This window comes from Peromyscus eremicus, chromosome X (assembly GCF_949786415.1).
Source record: "Peromyscus eremicus chromosome X, PerEre_H2_v1, whole genome shotgun sequence".
Taxonomy (NCBI): Eukaryota; Metazoa; Chordata; class Mammalia; order Rodentia; family Cricetidae; genus Peromyscus; species Peromyscus eremicus.
The window spans coordinates 88,759,327-88,786,857 of record NC_081439.1 but is presented as its reverse complement, the minus strand read 5'-3'; the positions used below and the strand labels follow the sequence as shown (position 1 = coordinate 88,786,857).

At 40.9% G+C, this 27,531-nt stretch overlaps 1 protein-coding gene across 1 annotated transcript in view; it reads right to left on the bottom strand.

Annotated features, from left to right (window-relative positions):
- Mid2 (midline 2) overlaps positions 1-11,084 on the bottom strand; it is a 110,650-nt gene extending 99,566 nt beyond the window's left edge. Inside the window, exon 1 of the mRNA XM_059250914.1 lies at positions 10,979-11,084. Within this exon, the coding sequence (XP_059106897.1) occupies positions 10,979-10,982 (4 nt within the window). The 5' untranslated portion in view covers positions 10,983-11,084. The remainder of the gene's footprint in view (positions 1-10,978) is intronic.
- Between the last annotated feature and the right edge of the window lie 16,447 nt (positions 11,085-27,531).

Sequence of the window (27,531 nt, the reverse complement as noted above, 5' to 3'; positions counted from 1 at the left end):
GAAAATGAGGCTCAGGGTCATTAGTAAGTCAACCAGAAACACAAAGCAAGAGCAGAAAGCAGTCTCCTGCCAAGGTCTGTGCTTTTTCCCCCACACCTTTACTCTAATCATCTTTTACTTCCTTCACTGAAGTTATCTTGACTATTTACAAGAGGGGTTTTAAATGGCCTGCTTCCGCTTCTATTTTCATCTCTCCATGTCCCTCTGAATCTGTCTGCCTCTCTGACTCCTTCCTCTAGGACTATCTCCATCTGACACTACACTTCCATTACAACCCTTTCAGGGCTTCGAGCATTCCACAGTATCTGTGTTGAAAACTACCTAGGTTGGTCAGAAGCAATGCTGAAAGTCACTTCTACATGTTGACACCTACAGAAAATCAGTTAAAGTACCACAGTTCCTCTGCCTTAAGAGGGTGCTGTATAAATGCTTCTTTGTGGGGAAATACCTTTTCAATTTCATATGCAACTCTAAAATGTGTTCCCAAATCAATATGACCCTTGAATCTCACTATGAAAGTAAGCTTGGGGAAACACATTCTGGGGCACAATTGCCTTATACAAGGTCAAATTAGGAGTTTTAACTAGGGGTTTCTGAACCTCCTAGAAATGTCTGCAGAGTGTGTGCATGTCATATGTATTTATTACCTGAAGAGGATTGTTCATAGCTTTCAATGGACTCTCAGGTGTCCTTAACAGTAAAGTCTAACATCAAAAACAAGCAAACAAAAGAATACAATAGAAAGGATAGACAAAGTACAGAAAATTACTTACATAAGCTACCCCTTATATTATTTTTACAGAACTGCAATCAGTTAAGATAGTTACTTAAGGTCACTGAGGTTAGACTGAGGCTGACCTCTAACATCTGACCTTCCTATTTCTGTCTCCCAAGTGACAGGATGGGATGGTAAGCATGTGCTACCATGCCTGGCACTCCATTCTGTTTCATTTTGTTAAGACACAGTAATACCATTTGCCAATTTGAGGGATTGAATAATTTTTGCAAGTTCCTCAAACAACTGTTTATTCATTTCTCATTTATTAAGGCTCCTGATTTTCATTAATCCTGTTTCAGCATGTCTGCAACTATTCTCCATTTTCCCTACTTCCATTACTATTTAAGCATCATTACAATACCAATTACCTTTTTCACAGTTTTATTAAAAAATAAGTACCATCATTACAAAAAAGTAATTTGCCCAAGGTCATACTTGCTTGCAAATAGCACAGCAAATGTTCAAACTTAGAAAAAAAAAAAAAAAAAAAACCTCTAGAAATAAACCCGTATATTTACAGCCAACTTATTTTTGACAAAGCTTCCAAGATAATTCAGCGAAGAAAGAATAATCTCAACAAATAGTTCTGGGAGAATTTCATGTCCATGTGCATAAGAAATGAAGTTAGAAACCTACCTTACAACATACAAAAATAATGCAAACTAGGCATGGTGCTGTGTGCCTGTAATCTCAGCACTTGAGAGGTGAAGGGAAAGGATTATAGTGAGTTCAAGGCCACTCTGGACTACATAGTGAGATCTTGGGCTACACACACAAAAAAAAAACCTCAATCTACAAGATGAATAAATGAAAATGGATCAGTCATCTAAGTATAAGAACCAAAAGAGTAAAAGTCTTAGAAGAAAATTTTCCTGTAAATCTGAGATGACTTAGACAACATGAAAAGTTGTCACAGCAAAAGTACAAGCAACCAATACAGATAATGCTACTTCATCCAATTTTAAACCTTTAGAGCTATAAACAACACCATTAGCAGAATGAAAAGGCAAAGGATCTTCCAAAGAAGATAAACAAATAGCCAGCAAACAAATAAAAAAGATACTCAACATCATTAGCCATTAGGGAAATGCAAACCAAACAAACACACTAGAATAGCTATAGTAATACAAAGCAAACAAAAAGGGAAAGTAGCGTAGCGAGTGTCTGCCAGGATGTGAAGAAATTGAATCCCTCATATATATGTGTGTGTGTGTGTGTTGTGTGTTGTTGTTGTTGTTGTTGACACGAATGTAAAATGGTGCAGCTGCTTTGGGAAGTAGTTTGGCATTTCCTCTAGAGTTAAATGTAAAGCTAACCTCTGCTCAAGCAATTCCACTGCCAGGTATGTACCGAATAAAATAAAAAATGTGTTCATTCAAAAACTCATGTACACCAATGTTCACAGCAGCAACACTCATAGTAGCCAAGAAGGAAACAACCAAAGCCTGTCATCTAATATATGAATGATCAAAACATGGTTTATCCATAAGATAGAACAGAAGCAAGGGGAGGAGCTCAGTCCTGCCTCAACTTGATGTGCCATGCTTTGCTGAAGCCCATGGGAGGTCTGCCCCTTTTGGAAAGGGGAGAGAGACAAGGAGTGGAAAGGGAGGGCAGTAGGTGGGAAACATGGGGGCACTTGGAGGAGAGGATGGAAGGGAAACTGTGGTTTGTATGTAAAATAAATGAAAAAAAGTTATTTAATTAAAGTTAAAAAAAGATAAAAAAAATAAAAGTGAATAGAGTATTGATTAATGTTGCAATACGGATAATCCTTTAAAATATATTTTCAAATGAAAGAAGCCAGCACAGAAATGTAGTATATTGTGTGATTCCCTTTATATGAAATGCCTAGAATAGGGAAACTCATAGGAATAAAAAGCATACTAGTAATCAAGACCTAGAAGAGGGAAGGAGTAGGTGTAACTACGCATATGTGTGGACTTCCTTTCTGGGATTTTGACTCCTCTTGATAGCTTACTTCATTTTTTTTTTCAGATAGAATCTCCTGCATCTCAGCAGGCCTTGAACTCAATATGTAGCTAAGGATGACATTGAGCTACTGATTCTCCTGCTTCACCTGCTTAGTGCTGGAACTACAGGCCCGCCACAACTCCCAGCTTGAATCGCTAACTTAAGTTGTTTTTCTAGGTCAGCAAGTCCCTGTCTAGGTCTTGCAATGTCCTGAGACATCTACAATGTTCAACAAGTGTCAGAGAATTCTTAAGCTTCAGTTCTTTTTCACTTAAAAAAAATTTTTTTTTTTTTTTTGGTTTTTCGAGACAGGGTTTCTCTGTGTAGCTTTGCGCCTTTCCTGGGACTCACTTGGTAGCCCAGGCTGGCCTTGAACTCACAGAGATCCGCCTGGCTCTGCCTCCCGAGTGCTGGGATTAAAGGCGTGCGTGCGCCGCCGCCGCCGCCGCCGCCGCCGCCGCCGCCGCCGCCGCCGCCGCCGCCGCCGCCGCCGACCACCACCACCCCCCACCCCACCCCCAGCCTTAAAAAATATTTAAATGGCTGCTTAAAAAAAAAAAAAAAACACCACTTAATCTCTATCTACACCACAAAATGCTTTTAGCAGAGGAAGGTTTACAACAAAAACAAAACAATGAGAAAATGTTGCAACTTCAGAGTTTTTGAATCACTGATATGTTTGGAATTAGAGGGTGCTAAAGATAAAAAAAGACTGAATCTGGTAGAGTATGACCCAATGACAGGTAATCACAACATTTTCCCCAGAAAACACAATTGCTTGTCATACAACACATTAATGAAATACACGAAATGGTAGAATCAACTGACATATTAAGAAATAAATACCAGTCGGGCGGTGGTGGCGCACGCCTTTAATCCCAGCACTCGGGAGGCAGAGCCAGGCGGATCTCTGTGAGTTCGAGGCCAGCCTGGGCTACCAAGTGAGTCCCAGGAAAGGCGCAAAGCTACACAGAGAAACCCTGTCTCGAAAAACAAAAAACAAACAAACAAAAAAAAAAAGAAATAAATACCTATGTGCCTACAACCTAGAGTTTCCCTCCAGATGATTTAGTTCCCGGTACAAAGACAAATGTGCATGTTCTTTTCTTTCTGCTAGAAAATTATTCCTGCAGAGTTTATCTTCACTGTCTATCCTCTTCAGCTTGAGCTTTGGTAAGAAATAGGAAGAAGAGAGGGGAAGGATGGGTTACCAGTGAAAGTAAGCTTAGTGGTGAGGTATGACAAAGCTCTGTGCCTGGAGAGAAACACAAAAGGGGGTTGCCGCTCCCTCCCTCCCTCTGTCCCCTCTTTCTCTTTCTCTTGAGACAGGGTCTCAATGAGTACCCTAGGCTAGGCTCTAACAATTCTCTTGCCTCAGCCTTCCAAGTGCTGAAATAAGTCATGCCCCATCACTACTACCTAAAAGGAAGAGAAAATGCTTCAATGAAAGTGATTAAGATTTCAAAACAGTACACATTTTACACTTACAAGATGAAAAATTGATTCAAGTATTGCCCTCCAAATCTAGCATTAGCTAGCTCTGATCAAGAGTTATGATCAAGCAGCTGTGATCTGCACTTGACAGAATTCTATTATTTCCAATGCTGTTTGAACGTAACTAAATACCGACATAGTCCAGCAACTAATAGCCTATATAGTTGTCATCTTCCAGATCTTCTGAGTATGGATCTTCTCTTCTCTCTCTCTCTCTCTCTCTCTCTCTCTCTCTCTCTCTCTCTCTCTCTCTCTCTCTCACACACACACACACACACACACACACACACACACACACACACACACTACAATCTACCCTTCTTCTCCTAGAAAAGCCATAAATGTAAAAACTAAGCCTTACCTCCGGGCTGTTGATTAAGAAATGAGCTAGAGTTTTATTTTTAAAAAATAGTTATACCAAAACCATCCTTCAGGATATTAGCATTAACTACCCATGAGACTCTCCTGAAAATATCAGAAACTATGCTTCTTCCTTGGAAGATGAACATGTAAGTCCAGGCTTAGTCTGTTTCTTCAAGTACAAACTGCTGTTCAAGTTGAACTAGGATCACTGGATAATCCTTTAAGATGCTTTCTAGATCACATATCCTATTATTATAGAGTTCTTTCTGTTTATCATCTTGCAAAAGAAGAGATCTTGGATGCTATAAACGAGTACTAAAAACATGACTCTTATTTACAAGCGTAACTAGACAGGTTAAGAAGTGATAAACACTATCACCAAAGGAACTAAAGAGACAAGGTGTATGACTGTGTCTTGGCTAAGCTAATGAAAAGTGTAGTAGATGTATTTACCCATTGTACCTCAAGGAAGATTATAATGAATGTTTCAGTGAACAACTAAAGGGGAGGGGAATTCCTTGTGAATATCAACCAATGCAAACATCTTCTGAAACTGAAAAAGAAAACAACCAAATACAAGAACTTTATGATTACTGAATGACTCATTCAAGTTCGGAGAAGATCTTTTGGAGCCCTGTGAATGTTGGTACATGGCTGTAATTCCAGCACTTGGGAAGCTGAAGCAGGAGGATCACAAATTATTTCAAAGATGGCCTGATCTATATAATGATTTCAAAGCCAGACTGAGTTACAAAGCAACTGTCAAAAATTCTAACATAAAAATAGCCAATGCATAGAATTCTCTATATTCTACATGAGGACTCAAAATAGAAGAAAAAAATGGAGGTTAGGTAGGTTGTCAATGACTATAATTAATTATAACAATAATCTTGTATTTACATAGTAGTTTTATAGTTTTAAAAACCATTATTTCATTCTTATAATAGAGTCTTCTTGGAGTCTTATATCTAAACAGTGCTACCTTAGTGGTGCTAAGCAAAACATTTAAATTCATTAGACCATAGCTTCTTTATCTCTTTAATTAAAAGCACCTGTCGTATGCATAGCATAGGCTCTTGTGATGATCCAATGAGGATAAACTAAATTAACCTGTTTTTAAATTACATTTATTTGCATCACACACTCACACATGATATACCCGGAACACTTTTTTACAAGCTAATAACATTTGGAAATTCATCCCAAACATATAATTGACATGAGAGAGGACAATTACACTTCTCCACAAAAATCCCAGGAAAACCATGGGTTTAACTATAGTGTGTCACTCATATGTCTTCCCATTTAGGCTAGGGTCCTCCTGAGGGGAGAATTATCTCTACTGTTTTCTTTTAGGCTTCCTTCACACATTGAGAGAGCTCAGAACTGGAAGTTAATTACTGACCGGTACAGAGAACCTGATCTAGTTCCTACCTAATAGGTATTAAAGCCTACTTAGCATTTTATAGTACATGAATTTAATGCTAATCCCTTCCAATAATTAGCTCCTAAACCTAACACTTCAAGTATTTTATATAATGTAGTCATCATTAAAATGATTATCAAAATAGCAAAACCAAAAGTTCTAAGTCTGCCACAAATACAAAAGACTAATCATAAAGTATGATCAAAATATATTGTATAAATAAGAAATTTTCAAAGAATAAAATATTATTTAAAAAATGATTAATCGAAGTAACCAAAAATGGAGTTGCTGAGGTAACTTATAATGTTTGACAAGAATTATAAGTATAATTCATAACACCATTATGTTAATGAAGATTACACTGGCAAAGTTATGTTTGGGGACCAAATAAAGAACAAACTTATTTACCTATGCTACTAGTACAGATGTTCATCCATTTTAAGACTGAATTTCCAATCCTCTCTTTTTCAATGAAATATTTTTTTAAATATTCAGTGATTTTTAAAGTATTTAGTGGTCTACCAGGATGGGCAATCATTTCCACGTCTACATAATAAAACTTGTAATGTATGTATGTAGGGCATTCTATTGAAAGTTAGGCTGCAAGGACCCCAAGTTCTGGTCAGTAACAAGGGACAGAAAACAGAGGCCTATTTTAAATCAAGCTTCTACTCTCCGGGGAACCACATGGATCCTAGCAACACTGAACAAAAGACTATAGACAAAGTGATAGAGGATTCTGGACTAGAAACCGTTTTTCTATCTCTGGACTGTACATATATATATACATGCACACATTTTGCTCTCCTGAATTAACATTGTCTTCCATGCCTACATATTATGTTCTTATCAGAGCAAATTGAAAATATTGAGATTTTAGATTTCAGGAAGAGTTTTCATTATATAATGGGTTTGTTATCGGATCATCTGGTCTCTGTAAGAGGATGATCCAGAGCCAGAGGATACTGTTCATCATCAACCAGAGGACTCTGACCTGCAGAAAGAGGCTGAGACCAAGCCCAAGGTCAGGCAAGCAGAATGCTGTGGAGACACAAGAACCCACACTTTTCTAACCCATTTATGCTGAACCAACATCATAGTGTATATTCTATTCAGGCAAATTTCCCATAGAGTAAATAATGATGGGATGTCATTACTTTTTTTTTTGTTTTTCAAAATCCCTCTGCCATGTTTACTTGAAGCATCTTATGCCATCTAGTAGCCTCCTCAGTTTACAGGCCTTCTAGGGAAAAATACAGGATCTGGAAGTTTGACTCCAAAAAATGTTATGTGATTATGGTCATGAAAAACAAAAAGATGAAAAAGCAGCCTACAGAAAAAGCCACAGAACACAAACCTCTTCAGCTCACAGAAAACTGTCAGTAGAGTTTTAGTATGTGAAAATGGGTAGCACCACATATATCAACCCTTGCAGGGGAGGAGAAAGGGTAAAGGGGTCTAGCAATCTGCACAGGGCAGATACTTAAGGAGGATTTTCTTCTCTCGCCACCACTCATCTGAACTTCTCACTCGATGCTATGTATGCTTCAACACAGAGAGAAGCACTTTTCTAGCCTCCTCTGTGTCCCACTCAGTGATGAACACAGTATTTGTTGAGGATCCAGAAATAGAGACAGTTAGCACAATACAGACTTTGTACCAAAATTTCAAAAAGTGGCTCTATTTAGGGCCAGTGAGACGGCTCAGCTAGAAAGATCGCTGGCCACCAAGACTGACAACCTGAGTTTGATCCACAGAACCCATGTGGTGGAAGGAAGGAACTGATTTCCACACATTTTCCTCTAACTTCCACAAGCACACTACGGCATACATTCGTGTTCATATGCACACACATGCGCACAAATAAAGTGTAAAAATTGAAGTAACTGCCTTTAAAAGCTCTTGAACTGTGTTATATCCATTAGGACATGTTACACCTCATACTTTGATGATACACTGGACATTCAGCTTAAGGAGGCACATCATAGACTCAAAGCTTTCTTTTGCACAAAAGACAGAAGGAAAACTCCACACTAAATGGAGTTGGAGCACACTCGGGCCTCTTCTAGCAGCTGAGTCCCACAGCTAACAGCTAGAAATTTAGCAAGATCTATAAAGAGTGAATGACAGACACACAAAAACAAGCAGTTATCTCTAAAAACAGCCATCTGAGACATAATTTTGTGCCTCATCCCTGTCGTTGCCTTTAGGGTTCTACCTTCCTGTTGAAAAAAAAAAATTAGTTCTAAGGGACCTGACAACCAAAGACAGTATTCTTTCCTCTTTGTCAAGCCAATGATGTTGGCTGAGTGATTAAAAAAACAATCTTCTGTAGTTTCCTTCTTAATTGTGGTGTCAGCAGATTTTATGGGAGGAGGGAATGGAAAGGTTCACTACTCAGAACACTAGTTGGACATAATTATGAGACTCCACTGGCACTATTTTAAGATCTGCAAGTTGGAGCAAGTTGCCCTGTTCTTAGAGGAAGGATTAACCAAACCAATTTTATCTAAGTCACTTTGCACTGTTCAGGTGATCTGTTCGTGAAGCAACCATGTCGCTCCTCTTTGCAACGGTGCCTCGCAGAAGTGGTCTTGCAAGGTACAACATGCTAGGTAGGAATCCCAGTAGTTATGAAAGTAAATGGGAGAAAGAGCCCTCCATGGCCCATAACCTCTCTTCCTACTCCACATATCACACTCCCCCACCCTAACCCTGCCCCAGTCCTAACCATGGAGCTGTAAGTAGAGTTCAGCATAGGACAAATATGAGCCCCACATACTGGGTCAGGCCTGGGGCCTCAACCCAGCCAGCAGAGGCCTCTGTACTAAATTAAAGGTGCTTTAAAAAATATTGACTCATTGCTGCAAGGTGCTAATCATACTTGTATAGCCAGACCTAAAACTATCTATGCCACTTTTTATTGGGCATTAACTAACTGCCCCCATGTTGGCTAAAAATGGGTGAGGTTGTATATTCAAATGAGTCTGACTCAGACTGTTAAGTTAGAGCGCAATCAATATGATTAATGACTCGACTTAAAATCATCACCATTACTTTCTATGCCTAATTGTATATGTTTCCATTCAGTTACACATACATTTGGTGAAACAAATTGACTTAAGGTCTAAATTACAATGGCAATTTGAATCCCAAGGGGACTAATAATGGCAAATTAAGGTTTCTGTAAATTAGTGTTCCCGTTTATACCCAGTGAACCCAGTAACCCAATAAGGGATAAATGAAGTGCTTTCATTGAAAAGTATAATGCTGAGGTTTATAGAATCCTTTTATCTTCAAAGGACCAAGCCAATACTCACAATACCCAGCACATAATATTATGCCTTTTATGCAAGTGCAGCAACTGTGAAAGAAAGGTCATACGAATGTCCAAAGGCCGTGAAGCCAATGCAACATCATATTTGGAATGGACTCTCTGATCTTCTTGGCTCCAAGACTTGTGTTTCAACCACATGAATCAAGTTTTGTAAGAAACAATCAAGAGAAATTTAATTCCCATTATGAGTCTGCATTAAGTTAATTGATTGAGCAGTAATATATAAAAATAGCGAAGACTGACTCTCCCTCAGGGCAGTGATGAGTGGGGAGGAGGTTAAAAAAAAAGGTGTGGGGGGGTAATCCAGAGTATAGCAAAAGCTCTGTAAGCAGAAGTGAGGAATATGAACTCTCTATTTGGCAACCCCATCTCCTATTGGAATATTACCAGAAATCTGTTTCGATTTCAGAGAGGAAGTAGAATGGGATTAAAATCAGCCCTTATGGTTCAATTTGAGAATCGGATTAATTAATCCCCACTCAACAGTTGTCTATTATTACAGTTTCCAGTGTTTTCCTTTATAAATACTCCCCCTCGGAGACACACAACTGCCATTCACCAGCCCCACCGCCAGAAATCTTCAAAAAAAAAAAAAAGTGATTCAAAAGCAAGAATCTGCGTTGCTGGATGTGCACAGGTTGATAGAGAAAAGCTGAGAGTGCAGGGACTCTGGTGAGAGATCTGGCTGGGCAAATGTTGGGAGGCAGGAATAAGAGACATAATAGAGACAGTGCATAAGGAGTGCGGAAGAGAGCGAAAAGTGAGGAGTCCGACCATCTCAGGGTCCTAATTTCCTGCTCGAAATAGAAATGCCTCCGAAATAAATACATAATGTGCTGCACGTGAAGTGCGAAATAACCTAAACCAGCTCATCACCAGTAATGTTAGAGTAAATCTGCTCTGCCGTTATTTACTTAATTCTTACGAACCCAAAATGGAAAAGCCTCCCATGTCCCTGCTTCGGTAGCCGTGTGTCCTGTGAACACACTCAAGTTTTCCCTCTCCCCCACGGCGCTGCTTTCACAGCTAGGCCAGAAGGAACCACCGGGACAGAGACTTGAAGAGCCTTTCCCCAGTGAAAAGGGGATTAAGTTTCTCCCGGGATCCCGCCGGCCGGGTGTCCGCAGCATCGCAGGCTGCTGCGCCAGCTCCGCCGAACAAACCGCCAACCTAGGGGTGCCGCCCGGGCCGAGGACGCCGTGGATTGCGGGAGCGTGGGAAGGCGGCTGCGCCCTTTCCCAGACTTGCGCCTAGGCGCCAGGAGAGCCGCTCCACTGCTTTCTCCCGGCTTGGCCTGGCCAAGCGGGAGGCCTCGGGCCGTTCCCCTGCCTGGGATCTAGGAGTGCAAACTCCTTCACACGAGGGCAGCGGCAGGAACCCAGGTCACCACAGTGTGACAGACACCCTGGGCCCCGCTACTGCCGCCTGGAGCCTTGCAGACCCGGTCTCCCCGTCTCCCCCGTTCTCCCCCCTTCCCGCCGAGCCCGGGTGTCCTCGGCCGGCGCCGGCCCCGGCAGCACCTGAAGAGCAACCGGAGCCGGGGCCGAGCCCCGGCGGGCGGCGACACTAGACCCCCCCAGGGCCGCGGTGAGGGGACGCGTTTTACCCATATTGTTCCCGGGTGCCAGCCATCTCCTTCGCGCGCCTGAGAGCGCCGGGCGCTCGCCGGCCTCCGCAGCAAGCTGGCTTGGGCTCCCGTGCGAGCTCCCGGGCCGCTGTCGCTGCCGCCGCCGCCACCACCACTCTAGGCCGCCGCCCGCCTTCGCTGCTGCAGCCGCCGCCGCCGCCGCCGCCGCGCAGCAGCCGGGATCCGCCAGCCCGCGCGCCCCACAGGGGACAGCACGGAGACCGAGACGTTCCCGCGTCTGGGTCTCCCGGGCGAAACTTAGGAGTTTTCGCCTCTCAGTCCAGAGGCAGCACCATGACACCACCGCAGCACCACACTGTCATTTCCGCCGCCGCAGAGGGGGAAAAAAAAAAGGCAATCCCTTCGAAAGGAGGGTGGAGTAGGGGCAAGCGGAGCCGAAGCTGACACCCCAAGGGAGCACTGGGAGGGGCCCGGGCAGAAGGGGCGCTGGGCCACCTTCCTAGGCTCACCTTCCGCCGCCCCGCCACTCCCAGCTCCCCGAGCCCCTCCTCTGGAGGCGCGCTTACATGTTTTCTCCCCTGGCAGGAGTGACCGGAGAAACCTGAGCAAGCAAAGGCAGCGGGTGGGTGGGGTTCAGATTACTACTGTACCTACCAGCTGATTCCAGCAGCCTTTTCTCCAGCGCCCTGTCATCTTGATGGAAGACACAGGGAGAAGGGGCCTGAGCAGGCGTGTGTGTGTGTGTGTGTGTGTGTGTGTGTGTGTGTGTGTGTGTGTGTGTGTGTGTGCGTGTGTCTGCGAGCGGGTACTGTGTGTGAAGTGCAGAGGGAAGACTATGGCCAAACTCTTCTCCCACCCACCACCCACTACCTCTACAAACCCCCAGATTAGAGCAAGGAAAAGGCCGTTACACCCGCCAATGAGAAGAGTCTGCCTGGATCCTCCGCACAGGTCCTACTGGTGAAGCTGTTCTATGCAAAGTTAACTAGAGAGTAAAACAAAAATAGTGGAGACAGAGAAGGGCAGACAATTGAAGGAAACCCAACCCCTTTTTCTTTTTACAAAGGGAGAATGGCTGTGTTCTATTGGCCTTGGGCACAAGTTGTTGGGGTGGATTAAAACCCTAAAAGTGTATGGCCGGTAAGGTTTCTTTTGCACCTTCAGATCCTTGACCAACAAGACAAGATGGCCATTAACAAGAGGTCAATGAGGCAGATGCTAGCCATCCAGGAATTCGATGTCACTAGTAAGATGATGGGTCCATTTGGAACCCAGGAGCCTCCCATTGCTCTGGAGTCAGCCTGCCTATTGACCTATCATTGGCTCAAAGACCACTGCCCCACTTAAGGTGGATGAGAGAAGGAAGCTGCTCCAGAGGATACTGTTTTGAGCTCCACTCAAAAAGAGAGAAGAGGAAAGCAATCAGAAAACAGTCCTTCTCACATGAGCCTCTTATTATTGTGCTTGGGAACAAATCCAGAAAAAAAAAAAAAATGAAGGTAGCTGGGTGTGTCCTGTCCGGGAACCAATAGCAGTCAGCCAACAGCGCTGTTAAACCGTGTGCTAGAGAACTCTGGGGTGGAAATGAAGGGAAAAACCCAGTCATGTTACCTTAAGGGAAGTGCAGTACCGAGAGATGTAAAAGTTAATGCGTCATACCCAAGCACAGACAAGAAAAGCAAATGACAAATGAGACTACAGAGCACCTAACACCTACGCAGCAGAGCACACAATCAACACAGTTGGGAATAGGAGAAAATATTGGAAAACCATATATGGTATATATATATATATATATATATATATATATATATATATATATATATAACAAATATATAAAGGAGTCCTGTGTTTTAAAATGGGCAAAGGACAAAGGGATGGGTATTTCTCAAAAAGGTGGGGGGGGGAATAGCAGATAATAAGATGTTCAACATGACTATCCACCAGGAAAATGCAAAATAAAATGATGGGGGCAATTCTAGGGATTTGTTGCATAGGGTTGATAATATTATACTGTATCCTGGGAAATGGTCAGAGGGGTAAATTCTATGCCATGGGACTTTTGACACAAAGAAACACTTGATTTTTTTCTAAGTTAATGAGTCAGAAAAGTCTGCTGATTCTGGCATAATAGAGTGGGCAAATATACTACATAAGTGTTAAAAAATAATTATATGTATATTTGGTGTGTGTGTGTGTGCGTCTATACATACATTTGTCTGGAGTTAGTCTGCCTGCTGAGAGACCTAGGATATTAGTGAAAAAAAAAAAGGTAAGTACAAAACTGGGTGTGATATGCTACTAGCTAGTAGTGAGAAAAGAAAGGAGGTACTTTGTATATATGTACGTGTTCTCTGTAAAGATACCTCAGAAACTGATTGTGCTGGCAAATTATATGTTATGTATATTCTACCAAAGAAAACAAGTGAAAAAAGGGCAAGTATACTGAACAAGTGTAGATCATTCCCACTTGTGCAAGCAAATTATATGTGTCAGCACATGTATAGAAGAGCCCAGTAACACCCTGTACACAATGTGAACCTAGAACTAACGTTAGTATTTATGGAAATCTTTTGATAACTGGATATTCTGCATTAAGAATTTGTTTTGAGCTGGGGGGGGGGCAGTGGTGCAAGCCTTTAATCCCAGCACTTGGGAGGCAGAGCCAGGTGGATCTCAGTGAGTTCGAGGCCAGCCTGGTCTACAGAGTGAGATCCAAGATAGGCACCAAAACTGCACAAAGAAACCCTGTCTCGAAAAACCAAAAAAAAAAAAAAAAATTTGTTTTGAGACCAGCATGGTGGCACATACCTTTGATCTCAGCACTCCTTGGGAGGCTGAGGCAGGAGGATCTCTGTGAGTTGAAGGCCAACTTGGTCTACAGAGCAAGTTCCAGGACAGCAAGAGCTGTTAGAGAAACGCTGTCTCTAAAATACAAAAAAAAGGGGCGGGGGGGGGGGGATGCTGTTTGATAGTTTAAAACAAAACAGAAAAAGTATATCTACAAAAAAAGTTGAGTCACAAATTGAAGTGAGAAATCAGTTGGGCCCTGCGAATTGTTCTTCAGTCTCACTTGGTAAGATCCCCACAGAGCAATGGAGACTTTTCTAAAAGGTAAAGAAATGACCACTTGCATTAGGCATGTACCTGAGTAAATCCAGCTCACTCTTGACGGAACTGACAGTAAAGGAGATTTGCCTTTAATGGCTTTTCTCACCTTTTAGAAATGATCCCATCCTTTGAATTTTAGCCATCTCCCGTGCACCTGAGTTTCCAGTGTTTCAGAAAGGGGCCCTGACTTACCAGAGCTCTGTACAGAACTTCCCTCCAAGGGAACGTTCTGGACCCTTCCTTTCCCTCCTCAAAACTTAACAGCTGCTGGGTCGCTTTCACAAAGGACCTTGCTAAGTGATTAAGGAATTCAATCAACTAACTCAAGCTAAATGTTAATAGCTTCATTTGTCTCTCTATTAGGAGATAATATTTTAATTTTAACAGAGGCCTTCAATGTATTAATTCAAAGGAATGACTAATGGCTTGTGTGGGTGGGAATGGGGGATGGGGAGATTTTGCTAATCACATCACATAAGCAGCTGCTTTGAAAATATCCCCACTTTCAATGGTTTTATGCAAATTGCTCACTGTAAATTTATTAAAGTAAATGTTTTGTATCTGGCAGGAGATGCAAAATTGGCTGGGAATGTGTGATGAAATTATTTGTTTATAATTATTTAATGGTTACCTTTGTATATAACATATGTTGATCCTATTAACAAAATAAATCTGGCCCATAAAAAAAGATGTCTGACAGATGCAGCTGGAGGTGTTTAATTGAATTAATCTGAAGCAGACTTACCACACCACAGGCCCGCAGTATGAAAGGGGCAGCTCATGGGCTATTTTTTTCCAGCTGAGAATGTAAGGGGGAGGGAGTGGCTCCAGATACTTTCTTCAGAGAACAGCACAGAAGCCTGTCTGTTCCAGATTGGGGAAAAAAAAATCACAGAAGGGTGATTTTGTCGTACAAGAGCATCATTGCTTCTGCAGAAGGGGACCTTATACTGCTCTCAAAAGAAGCAGCTACTTGTCTGAAATCCAGAGGTTGACCAAAGGCTTTTCTAACCAAGCAGCTCTTTACAGGATGGTGAGAAGAAAAGCACTTTTGGCATAGTCTCGTCAATAGGACACTGTTCTAAAACTCCAGTGGTGAACAGGCTCCAAAGGCTGCTTGAGACAGAGTGATTCAAAATAATTATGTTCCTAACGTGGAGAAATGGCATGTGCCTGGTGCACTGTGTTATTTTATTTATACTCGGCTCCTGCTTTCGTCAGTTTTGTAACTTTTCTGAACTGCTGTAATAAACATGTATGACTGCTATCTGCATTGTATTGTTCCTGGAGTTTTAATGTGCCGTCAGGTCAAGCCTAACTAACCCTTACTGCTGGCCAGGCCTTCCCAATCAACAGTGTCAGGTACTTCCTGTCTGGCTTCCACAACATCACACCTTTCCTGGTTTTCCTACAGTCTCACTACCTGTTCCTCAACTTCCGTTGTTTCTTCCTCCTGCTTTATTGCTCCTGAAGACTGTATGCCCCAGAACTCAAGCCTTGGTTCCCCTTTCCATAAATACTCACTCTTATGGGACATCCTCTAGTCCTATGATTTCCAGTATGATCCATATACTGATGGATCCCAGTTTCATCTTCAGCTCAGACTTCTCCCTCGGGGCCAAGCTTGCATATTCTTATAAGTATTTTACATCTCTACCTGGCTGCCTCATAGGCAATGCTAAGAATTGTGGGGCATACATGGGCTGCAAAGAGGATGCTAAGAGAAATTTAGACAAACAGAGCTTAAGCTTTAAGCTGTTTACGAACAGAGAGTGGATACAAATGGTACCAGAGGAAGTTAGTTTAAGCTGTTTGTGCAGAGAATAGATACAGGCTAAGAAAAAGTTAGCTTGGGTTGTTTGTATGGAGATTACAGACAAATAGTGAGAAGGGAAGTTAGCTCAAGTTATTTATGCTAAGATAAGATACTAAAAAACAGGAGATGGTGTCAGGACATAAACAACTTGTAAATAGGGTGACCTTTAAAATGATTGGTTGGTTCCTTCACCCCCTCCTAGGGTTCTGAGGTTTTCTGGTATAAAAGAGGCTTACTGCCTATCAATAAACGAGTTCTTGCTTGACTTGACTCCCTGCTGTGTCCGATTGTCTCCGGGTAAGAGGGAGGCTGGGCAACCAGCAAGCGGCTCGCACTTACCTTTCCGGTTCCAGGCCACCTCTTCACAGGTGACCTAAGTTCCCGGTGGGGCAGGTCCCCACAAACAATGTGGCCCAAAATGAACTCTTATTTTCTACCCCTCCTCATTTCATTTAGTGGCATCATCTAACTACTTAAACCAGACTGGGGTTGTCATCCTTGACACTTTCCATGCCCCAGTGCCCCACATCTAACTTATAATCGAGTCAGATTTTCATTTTCTCACTTTTACTTACATTAATCACACTGGCCAGTCATCCTTTCAAAATGGAAACCCTATCATTTAAAGCTTCATTCCCTGCTTAAAACTCTTGAGTCTCCTCCTCTCATTGCCATTAAAAGGAGTTTCAGATTGCATAAGGTATGCCAGACCAGGCATTAGCTGTTGTGATGGCTGTTCTTAGTTGTCAACTTGACTATGTCTGGAATGAACTACAATCCTCCGGAAATGGAGGGCACACTTGTGATCCGGATCTTGAGGCAGGATGACTACATGCCTTTGATCTGGATGTTGGGGCAGGATGACATACTTCTTTGATCCAGATCTTGAGGCAGGAAGGCACACCTTTAACCTGGGCCACACCTCCTGCTGGAAGCCTAGATAAGGACAATGGAAGAAGGAAGTGTTCATTGTTGGCCTGCTTGCCCTCACCTTGTCAGCACATTCATTCCTTCACTAGCATTCTAGCCTACTTCTTCAGGATTCCAGCATCTACAGAAGACCAGCTGAGACACCCGGCCTCGTGGGACTCAGCAACTCCAGATCCGTGGACTTTCCTCTCATAGCTAGCCATTGTCGGACTGCAGCCTGCAAGTCATTCCAATAAATTCCCACATAGACAGACAGACAGACAGACAGATGATAGACAGATAGATGATAGAGAGAGAGATAAAGAGATATACAGGGAGATAGGGAGAGAGAGAGATTCATTCCATAAGTTCTGTGCTTCTAGAGAACCCTGACTAATAACAGCCATTCTCTGCCAAATTCTCCAACTTCATCTTATCCAACTCTCATCCTTGCTCATGACAATCTAAGCACACTGGCCTTCTGACACCCCTGGAACTGTACACTGCTCTTAGACACACACACCCCCAAGAACTCCACGTACTCTTTTCCTTCTTCTGCAATGTTTTTCCTTCCACTCTCCACATGGCTGTCTAATGTCTTCCCTCAGATTACATAGCACCTAATCAGACAATCCTTTCTGAACACTCTATCTAACGTAGCCCCTTCTGTTTGTCTTCATCATCCTCTAATGTAGTATAGCCTAGTCTTTTCTTTGGGAAACTTATCACCAGATTTAAAAAATCACATGTTTATTTTTTGCACTCACATATATGCACTCACATATCTATGCACAAACACAAATATGCATTCCATGAGACTGAAAGTTTTGCCTATCTCTATCACTGGTGTACTTCTAACACATCAAACAGGACCTGGATCACAGTAAATGCTAGTATTTGCCACATAATATAAGTAAACTGATAAAAAGAATATGGTCCAGAAATGACCTTTGCAACCTGACCTAGATTTACCCTAATTTTCAACACATACTGAGAATATGGAGAAGCTCTCTTAACAGAACTAGTACAGTCATAACAGGCTCATGATGGGAGGTCAGACACATGACTCAGATCTCAACTGCCTATATTCTAATTTTTAAACTGGCTCTATAAATTTAGTGTCCTTTAAGACATTAACTGGTATTATGAGAAAAGGAGGATTTGATCAAAGATGTGTAGAAAATGCTACAGTCTCTCTCAGAGCCTCACAGCACACATTAGCATATTAAGACTCTAAGAAGTTCTGCCAGAAATAAAATCTATTTGTACTTTGTTTAACATTTCCCCCAACATGTTTGACCATGAAACATTTATGGTCTATCCACTTATTAACATCTCACAGTGGGGTGGGAATGTAGCTCATAGTAGAATGCTTGTTTAGCATGTGTAAGGCACTGGATTCCATCTCTAACACCACAGTAAAACAACATCTTACAATGCCCTACAATCTTCAAAACATAGTTTGGAAGCACTGCCATAGATATTTAGGTAAAGTGTGTGTGTGTGTGTGTGTGTGTGTGTGTGTGTGTGTGTGTGTGATGAATATTGATCAATGTTAAATTAAGATTCAAAGCAGTAAATCTTAATCAAAAGATTCATTTGTGAAATGAAGTAGATCAGAATGCAACTTTAAAATAAGACAATGAAGGGGCTGGAGAGATGGCTCAGAGTTTAAGAGCACTGGCTGCTCCTCCAGAGGTCCTGAGTACAATTCCCAGCGCCCATATAACAGCTCACAACCTTTTATGGGATCTGCAGATGTATGTGCAAACAAAACATCAATATTTATAAAATAAATAAATCTTTAAAATAAGGCAACGATTGGAGACAGTGCATCCTGTTAATATAAACCTAGTGGTGGTTTGAATAGAAATTGCCCCATAGACTCATGTGTTTGAATGCTTGGCTCATAATGAATAGCACTATTAGGAAGTGTGGCCTTGTTGGAGGAAGTGTGTCACTGTTGGTGCCCACTTTGTAGTCTCAGAAGCTCAAGCTCACTTAGAGGCTCTCAGTCTCCTTCTGCTGCTTGCAGATCAAAATGTAGAACTAACTCTCAGCTCCTTCTCCAGCACCATGTCTGCCTACATGCCACCATTCTTCTCACCATGATGATAATGGACTAAACCTCTGAAACTGTAAGCCACTCCCAATTAAATGTTTTACTTTATAAGAGTTGCCATAGTCGCCGGGCGGTGGTGGCGCACGCCTTTAATCCCAGCACTCGGGAGGCAGAGCCAGGCGGATCTCTGTGAGTTCGAGGCCAGCCTGGGCTACCAAGTGAGTTCCAGGAGAGGCGCAAAGCTACACAGAGAAACCCTGTCTCGAAAAACCAAAAAAAAAAAAAAAAGAGTTGCCATAGTCATGGTGTCTCTTCACAGCAATAGAAACCCTAAGACGACCTATTAAGAATGAACTGGCCTACAGTAGGTGAACAGTGTTGCTCTAAATTAGTTCAAATGTTATTGCCTCATAGAATTATTACTACATCACTGACAATATGGAAAAGACTGGTGAAGTGAGTATGGAAATAGTTCAGTTGGTAAGATGCTTTCCATGCAAGTTTGATGTCTTGAATTTGATCCCTAGACATACATAGAATCTGAACAAAGTGGCACATGCTTCTAATACCAGTACTGGAGAGGTAGAGATAGGTGGATCCCTGGGGATTCACTGGCCACCAGCCTAGTCTAACTTGGAGCCAAAGGTTCTAATGAGACTCTGTCTCAAAAAAAAATAAGATGGATGATCCATGAGAGCTAGCACCTAAAGTTTAGGTAACTCTAGCCTCCACATGGGTACTTGTATACACATGTATATATATACCTGAACACACATGAACATGCATACACACATGAATACACACAGATATCAATGATATGCTGTTGGTGATCCTTAGGAATACACAAAAGCAGGGGAAAGTATTAATATCAAATTAAAAGACTAGAAATGAGCAGCTATTATAAGGGAAGTGTGTGAAAAGGTTTGGTGGTACCTGTCTTTAATCCCAGTACACAAGAGGCAAGGACGGACAGATCTCTGTTTGAGGCTAGTCTGACCTACATAGCAAGTTGAAGGCCAGCCAGGGCTACATAGTGAGACCCTGTCTAACAAAAAGTAGAAGAGAAGGGGGGAAGGTGGTACTTGCAATGACCAGTGGAAATAAAAGTTGGCTTGAAGTCAGACACATCGGTATTGCTCTTACCCATCTTAGTATTTCTTTTGGTTCTTTGAGCACTCTACATTGATTCATGCTTATAGCTTCTGCAGTTACTGTTCCCTCTGCCTAGAGCAGAGATAGCCAAAGCTTTTTCTGTTGTAGGCATATGGAAATATTTCAGGCTTTGTGGGGCATATGATCTCTATCCCAACTACTCAGCACTGCTGTTACTGCAAAAGTAACCATAACGATGCATAAACAATAAAACTTTACTTTCAGAATGAGAATGTTGTTCAATCTAGAGCAAACACTGCAAAAAAATCCTTATAAATAATTCTTTTTATTCAAAATTTAACATAGCCGGGCGGTGGTGGCGCACGCCTTTAATCCCAGCACTCGGGAGGCAGAGCCAGGCGGATCTCTGTGAGTTCGAGGCCAGCCTGGGCTACCAAGTGAGTCCCAGGAAAGGCGCAAAGCTACACAGAGAAACCCTGTCTCGAAAAACCAAAAAAAAAAAAAAAAAATTTAACATAAACATTATTGTCTCAAATGATACTATCCAATCTAAAGTAGCCACACTAATTTGCTTTATGTGCTTTAAAATTTAGCTATTTTAATTATTTCTATTATACCTATCTCAAAATATTATTTTCTTACTTGTTGATTTCCCCCACACACCAAAATAATAACTAATATTTATTAAGCTTTTTTGTATATTTGGCACTGTTCTGAACACTTCACATGCATTAACTCTTTTAATATTTATAATAACATATTGAAAATAATCCTTAATTGACTCATTTTGTAGATGAGGAAATGAAGACTGAAACATTAAGTAATTTATTCTCAATCTCATAGCTGAGTTGGTGATGGTTCCAGGATTTAGACCCTGGTCCCTAAGCAATGTGCTACATTACATTTCAATGATAAACTCCAAATTGTGTGTATCCAATCTGTCTTGTTTAATGATGGCCCTTGAACAATGGCTAGCATCTGGTCAATAAATATTTGTCAACATAATAAAAATTCTAAGATTCTCTGTTAAAGGGAGTCAGTATTCAATAAATTTGAAATTCGATTTTTTTTGATGAAGCTACTAGATGAGTCAAGAAAAAAGTACAATGTTGTGTGTGGTGGTTTAAATGAGAATGGCCCCTATAGGCTCATATCTTTGAATGCTTGGTCTCTATTCGATGGAACTGTTTGGGAAGGGTTAGGAGGAGCTGTGGCCTTTCCAGAGGAGGTAGGTCCTTAGGGGTTGGCTTTGAGGTTTCAAAAGTTCATGCCATTCTCAATTAGTTCTCTTTCTCTGCCTCCTGGCTGTGGATCAGCATGTAAGCTCTTAACTACTACTCTGGCACCACACCTGCCTGCTGCCATGCTCCCTGACATGATGATGGTCATTAACTCTAACCCTCTGAAACTGTAAGCAAGCCCAAATAAACTCTTTCTTATATAAGTTGCCTTGGTAATGGCAATAGAAAAGTAATCAAGACATTGTGTTATTTTCATTTTAGCAGATCATTAAACATGATTTTCTATTTCACAAAACCTTTCCATGTCATTTGATGCTGTTTCTCTTTCCCTTTTTGTTTGATTTTCATGACATTTTTTGGTTTCCTAGTTCCCTGTACACCTTAATATTTTTACTTTGTCCTTTGTAACATCTTCTACCCCATCAATCAGCCCCTAAACTGTGGATGTTAACCAGGATTCCACCCTCAGCCCTTGGCTCTTTCCATTTCCCAAATGCTCTTAAGTAGTCCCCTCCATTTTTACTGTTTCCATTTTTTGCTGCATCCTGATAACGCTTCAGTCTAATACCTGGGCCGATTTTTATTTCAAGCCTGAGAAGTTCCCACAAGCACCTCAAGTTTACATGTCCAAAATGAAATTTCTATTCTTTTTCTTATAGCACCTCCTCAATTACTGACATCATCTGTTGCTCCCACTCTGCTTTCACTCTGCCCATATCTAAACACCAGCCTCATCTCAATGATTTTACTACTCAGATTTCTCAACTTATCACACAGCTATAGTCAACTCCTTTGGTCTCTTCTCTAGTTTTGCATCTATTCCATTCTCAACATGCCTCCCAGAAATGCTCTTTTTTTCCTTTATTTATTATTTGTGCAGTGTGTGTGTGTGTGTGTGTGTGTGTGTGTGTGTGTGTGTGTGTTATGGATGCGTGGGAGTACACAGTTGTAGAGGTCAGAGGGCAGCTTTCAGAAGTCAGTTCTTTCCTTCCTCTTTCTCTGTGGAACTGAAATCAGGTCAGAAAATTTTAGGAATACTAACTTCTCATTGTATTGTTATTATTACATTGTATTGTATTATTAGGATACGTTTATTTACAGATTGATTTAGATGAGTTGAGAATCACTGAAAACAGGGCCTATAATAGTGTTTTCCAACCCTTAAATTCTTTAATTTGTGACATATTTTCATGAAAGGAAAAAAAACCTCAATTATGTATAACTGTGGGAAACTAGCTGGTTAGTGAATAGGTAAGTTCACTGAAGACAGTTTTTTAGAAGGGACTTTAAATTTCCAAGAAAATCTAAATTTCAAAGAGTGAAAATGTAGTCCGGACAAAATAAGCAGAAATATATGACAATTAATACAACAATTTTTATTTCATTTCAAAAGATTTCAATGTATACTTATATAATAAAATAAGATATATGGTTGTAGCTATAAAACAATTTGATTGGTTTTCATATATATCTTACATAATATAAATCAAACTCATCATTCTAGGGTTTAGCTTTCCAATGTAAATCCTTTTCCTGAAGGAGCCTATGGTTTAGTAAGAGGAAGACAAACAGACAATTTAAAAAGTAGCAAAGTAGAATAATTACAAGCTGCTACAGACCATGTAAAATAGAGTCATAATAAGTAGTGGAAGGGGGTAGTAAGGAAAGATGGGTCTAAAAGAATAGCAGCTACTTAGGGAAGAAGGGCATGTGTGAAGGATGGGATAGTAGCTCAAAAGCCAAAGGAAATGTGCTAACTTCAATGAAGTGATGATATTCGGAGCACACAAACTGAACGTGGAGTGGAATGAAATGAAAGGAAGTTGATGAAGTTGTCACAGAATAGGTCATAAAAGTTCCATGTGACATTCCAAGGAGTGTGAACACAATTCAGAATATGTGATTTTGAATGGAGAATTGTCATGATGAAATTCCATAGTACAATAAATACTCAAATAGCTATGGAAAGGATAAACTCAAAGGGGATAGGGACTGAAGTAAGAGGGCTGTTCTGAAAAAAACTTCATTATGTTAAGTAAGAAGTAATGAAGAGAGCACATATTTGAAAGGGATTTAAAATGTAAATAGAACTTTGGGACGAAATAACTGAGGGAGAAGTGAAAGGTCAGGTTTCTGTTTGCACATGAGGGATAGCAGTGCCACTAAGTTCTTCAAAAAGAATACAGATGGAAGAGGAGAAATTTGAGGGACACAGGAATGGGGAAATGAGGAAGAACAACAAGATTAGCTTGGACTGAAGTTATGAAACAACTAGTTGGAATTGCTGAGCTGAAAAATGGATGTTCCAGTGATTCTCAGAAGAGATGAGGGCTGATGACACAGGTGTGGATACAAGCAGACACATTGGAATTAAAACAGCAGATAAATTACTCAAGGAAGAGTCTGCACAATGCATTGAGAACTGAGCTGTGGACAGAATCTTAGAGGACACCAACATTTAAGGAGTGATAGAGGAAAAGTAGCCATAGAAAAATACAAGACATACAGCCAGAGAGGTAAGAAAAACAGAAGGGTGGGGTGCCATAGAGCTAAATATATTTATTGGTTTTTGTGGTGATTTGAATGTAATTGGCCCCCATAAACTCATTGGGAGTGGCATTATTAGGATGTGTAGCTTTGTTGGAGTAGATGTGGCCATGTTGGAGGAAGTGTATCACTGTGGAGGCGGGCTTTGAGGTCTCATATATGCTCAAGCCACACCCAGTATTTTAGTTCACTTCCTGTTGCCTGTGAATCAAGATGTATTAACTCGGGGCTGGAGAGATGGCTCAGAGGTTAAGAGCACCGCTTGCTCTTCCAAAGGTCCTGAGTTCAATTCCCAGCAACCATATGGTGGCTCACAACCACCTGTAATGAGATCTGGTGCCCTCTTCTGGCCTGCAGGGATATGTGCACTGTATACATAATAAATAAAAAAAAATTAAAAAAAAGATGTATTAACTCTTGGCTTCTTCTCCACCACCATGTCTTCCTGCATGCCATCATGTGACAGCATAATAATGGACTAAATCTCCGAAACTTTAAGCCACCTCATTAAATGTTTTCCATTATAAGAGTAGCCGTGCTCATGGTGTCTCTTCACAGCAATAGAAATCCTAACTAAGACAGAGATTGGTACCAGGAGTGGGGTATTGCTGTGATAGGCCTCACCATGCTTTTGTTTGAAGGAATATGGACCTTTGGACTGTAATTAGAAAAGCAGTTGAATGCTTTAAGTGCTGTTTAATGGGTTATACTAGTAAGAGCATGGAAGACAATGGTGCTAAATGAGATTTGAACTATGGGTATCTGGCTCAAGAGGTTTCAAAGGACAAGACTATTAATATGTTGCCTAGAGATTGTTCTTGTGATATTTTGGTGAAGAATGCGGCTGTTTTTGCCCTTATCCAAAGAGTCTGCCTGAGGCTAAAATGAAGAGTTTTGGATTAATTCCCTTGACAGAGGAAATCCCAAATCAGCCTAGTATAGACTCTGTCTTATGGTTATTAGTGTTAACTCTAAAGAAGATTTATAATGAAAAGGAGTAAGTTAAGCAAGGAAAATACAAAATGTACAATTTGAGGAGAAAGTGATTATCAGGAAGTAGAATGGAACAAAGTCCTGTATTCAAGGAGATAAACATATTAAGAAATGGAATAAAGGGTGTGGTGACCTCAGGGCAAGATCCCACCCAGCTAAGCTTACAACTTCTGAAAAAGGAATTAAAGGAAAGCTTAGAGCTGGGTGTGACTTTTAATCCCAGCACTCGGAAGGCAGAGGCTAGAGGATCTCTGAGTTTGAGGCCAGTCTGGTCTATGGAGCAAGGTCCAGAACAGCCAAGCTTAGTCAGTTAAGGTAACCACTGAAAACAGAAAGCTGGTGAAGATGTAAGTGAAAGATCTCAGAGTTCAAGGCCTGCCTGGTCTGCAGATCCAGTTTCAGGACAGCCAGGCTTAGGCAGTGAAGGAAACCATGGGTATCAGAAAGCTGATGAAGATGCAACTGAACAAGGGGGCCATGTTCCAACCCCAGTAAGCAGTAGAATTTGGCAGCTTCAGCCACATGGTCCTGGTTATAAGAATAGAAGAAAGGGGTTATGGAATATTCCTCTGTGACTAAGAAAAGCTGCTGAGGCCAGGCATATGTCAGGGGTGTCCCTGAATGTAGGCCTAGAGAGGCCATTGTGTGAAGCTGTGAAAGTGAAGCTTGGATTGCCTTGGAGACCCCAAGATGTTAAAGATGCAAGAGCCATGGGATGCCTGCTGATGAAAGCTGCTAACAGAGAGTGGAACCAGCCAAAGAGAAAGAACTTTATTACAGTCAACAAAGCTGAAAGTGGTTGGAGATCTGAAGAGCATTTTGACATCAGACATAGAGATGCCGAGTTTGAAGTTTGCCCAGCTGGTTTTCAGTCTTGCTTTGGTCCAGTATTTCCTCATTGTGTTCCCTTACCTACATTTTATAATGGTAATGTATATCCTGTGCCATTGTATGTTGGAAATATGTGATTTTTTTTATTTTCATTTTATAGGGGATTACAGTTAAGAGATTACATGAATCTCAGAAGAGACTTTGAACTTTGGACTTTTAAATATTGTTGAGACTGTGATAGACTATGAGGACTTTTGAAGTTGGACTAAATGCACTTTGCATTATGATATTGTTACAAGCTTATGGGAGCCAGGGAATAGAATGTGGTAGTTTGAAAGTAATTGCTTCCATAAGCTCATAGGGAGTGGCACTATTATGAGGTGCAGCTTTGTTGGAGTAGGTAGTGTCTTGTTGAAGAAAGTGTGTCACTGTGGAGGCTGACTTTGAGGTCTCATACATGCTCAAGTCTCACTCAGTGTCTCAGTTCACTTCCTGTTGCTTTCAGATCAAGATGTAGGAATCTCAGCTACTTCTCCAGCACCACGTTTGCCTGCACACCACCATGTCCCACCATGATGACAATGGACTAAACCTCTGAACTATAAGCCACTCCAATTAAATGTTTTCCTTTAGAAGAGCTGTCCTGGTTATGGTGTCTCTTCACAGCAATAGAAATCCTAACAAAGACCATTTCCTATTGCTAAATAACCATATTGTGGCTGAAAACAACACAAACTTATTACCTTATACTTTTGAGGATGAGGCATCTAAAGTTAGTCTTTCCAAGCTAAAGTTAAGGTCTCAAAATGTCTGATTCCTTCTGGAGGCTCTAAGAAGGAATACATTTCTTTTTTTTTTTTAAAGATTTATTTATTTATTATGTATACAGTATTCTGCCTACATGTGTCCCAGAAGAAGGCACCAGATCTCATTATAGGTGGTTGTGAGCCACCATGTGGTTGCTGGGAATTGAACTCAGGACCTTTGGAAGAGCAGTCAGTGCTCTTAACCTCTGAGCCATCTCTCCAGCCCCGGAATACATTTCTTTATCCTTTTCAGTGTCTAGAGATCCTCTACATTCCTTGGTTCATGGATTCTTCCTCTATCTTAAAACCAGTAGCAGTATCAGCACTTCACTATCACTATATTTAAGATCACATTCTCTTCTATATCTGCTCTGCTGCCCCATTCTCAGAATGACCCTTGTTAGTACATTAAGTCCACTAAATAAGCCAGGATAATCTTTCTGTCTCAAGATCTTTAATTACACCTGTAAAGTCTATTCTTTCATGTAAAACAATGTATTAAAAAATTCCAGTGTTGTGAACACAGCCATCTTTGAATGGTGTTATTTTGTTTACTGCGCTAAGGAAGTGGAGACTTTCAAAAAGGGGGAGACTCAATAGAGTCCAACACAGAAGTCAAAGGAAATCAGGATCAAAGTGGCCTTTGGAATTAGCAGATATTAAAAAAAATTGTTATCTCAGCAAGAATTGTTAGGACTATAACTACAGAATAGTAAATTAAAAGACAAATATAATATGTCATGTGTAATGGAATTCTAATCTTTCACCACTATATGAACCAATATAGAACAGAGAAATAACAAAATGAATCCTATGATGCTTAATTGGAATTCAAAGATTAGTACAAAGCAATTGTTTTTAATATAGATATAGATCAATATAGATAATACAATTTAGATATACAGAAATATATGTGCATTAATGTTTACACACCTCTACCAATATGAATGCAAACACATACATATGTAGACACACACACACATATATATATGTATAAATACAATCTATTTTGTAGCTCATTCCACCAAAAGATATTACAAACAAATAAGAACAGTAGGTATCTTAGCTTCTAAACCTGGAAATCAGAAAATCAGAACAGAACAAATCTGAACAGAAATCAGAAAATTAAAAAGAAACCATTG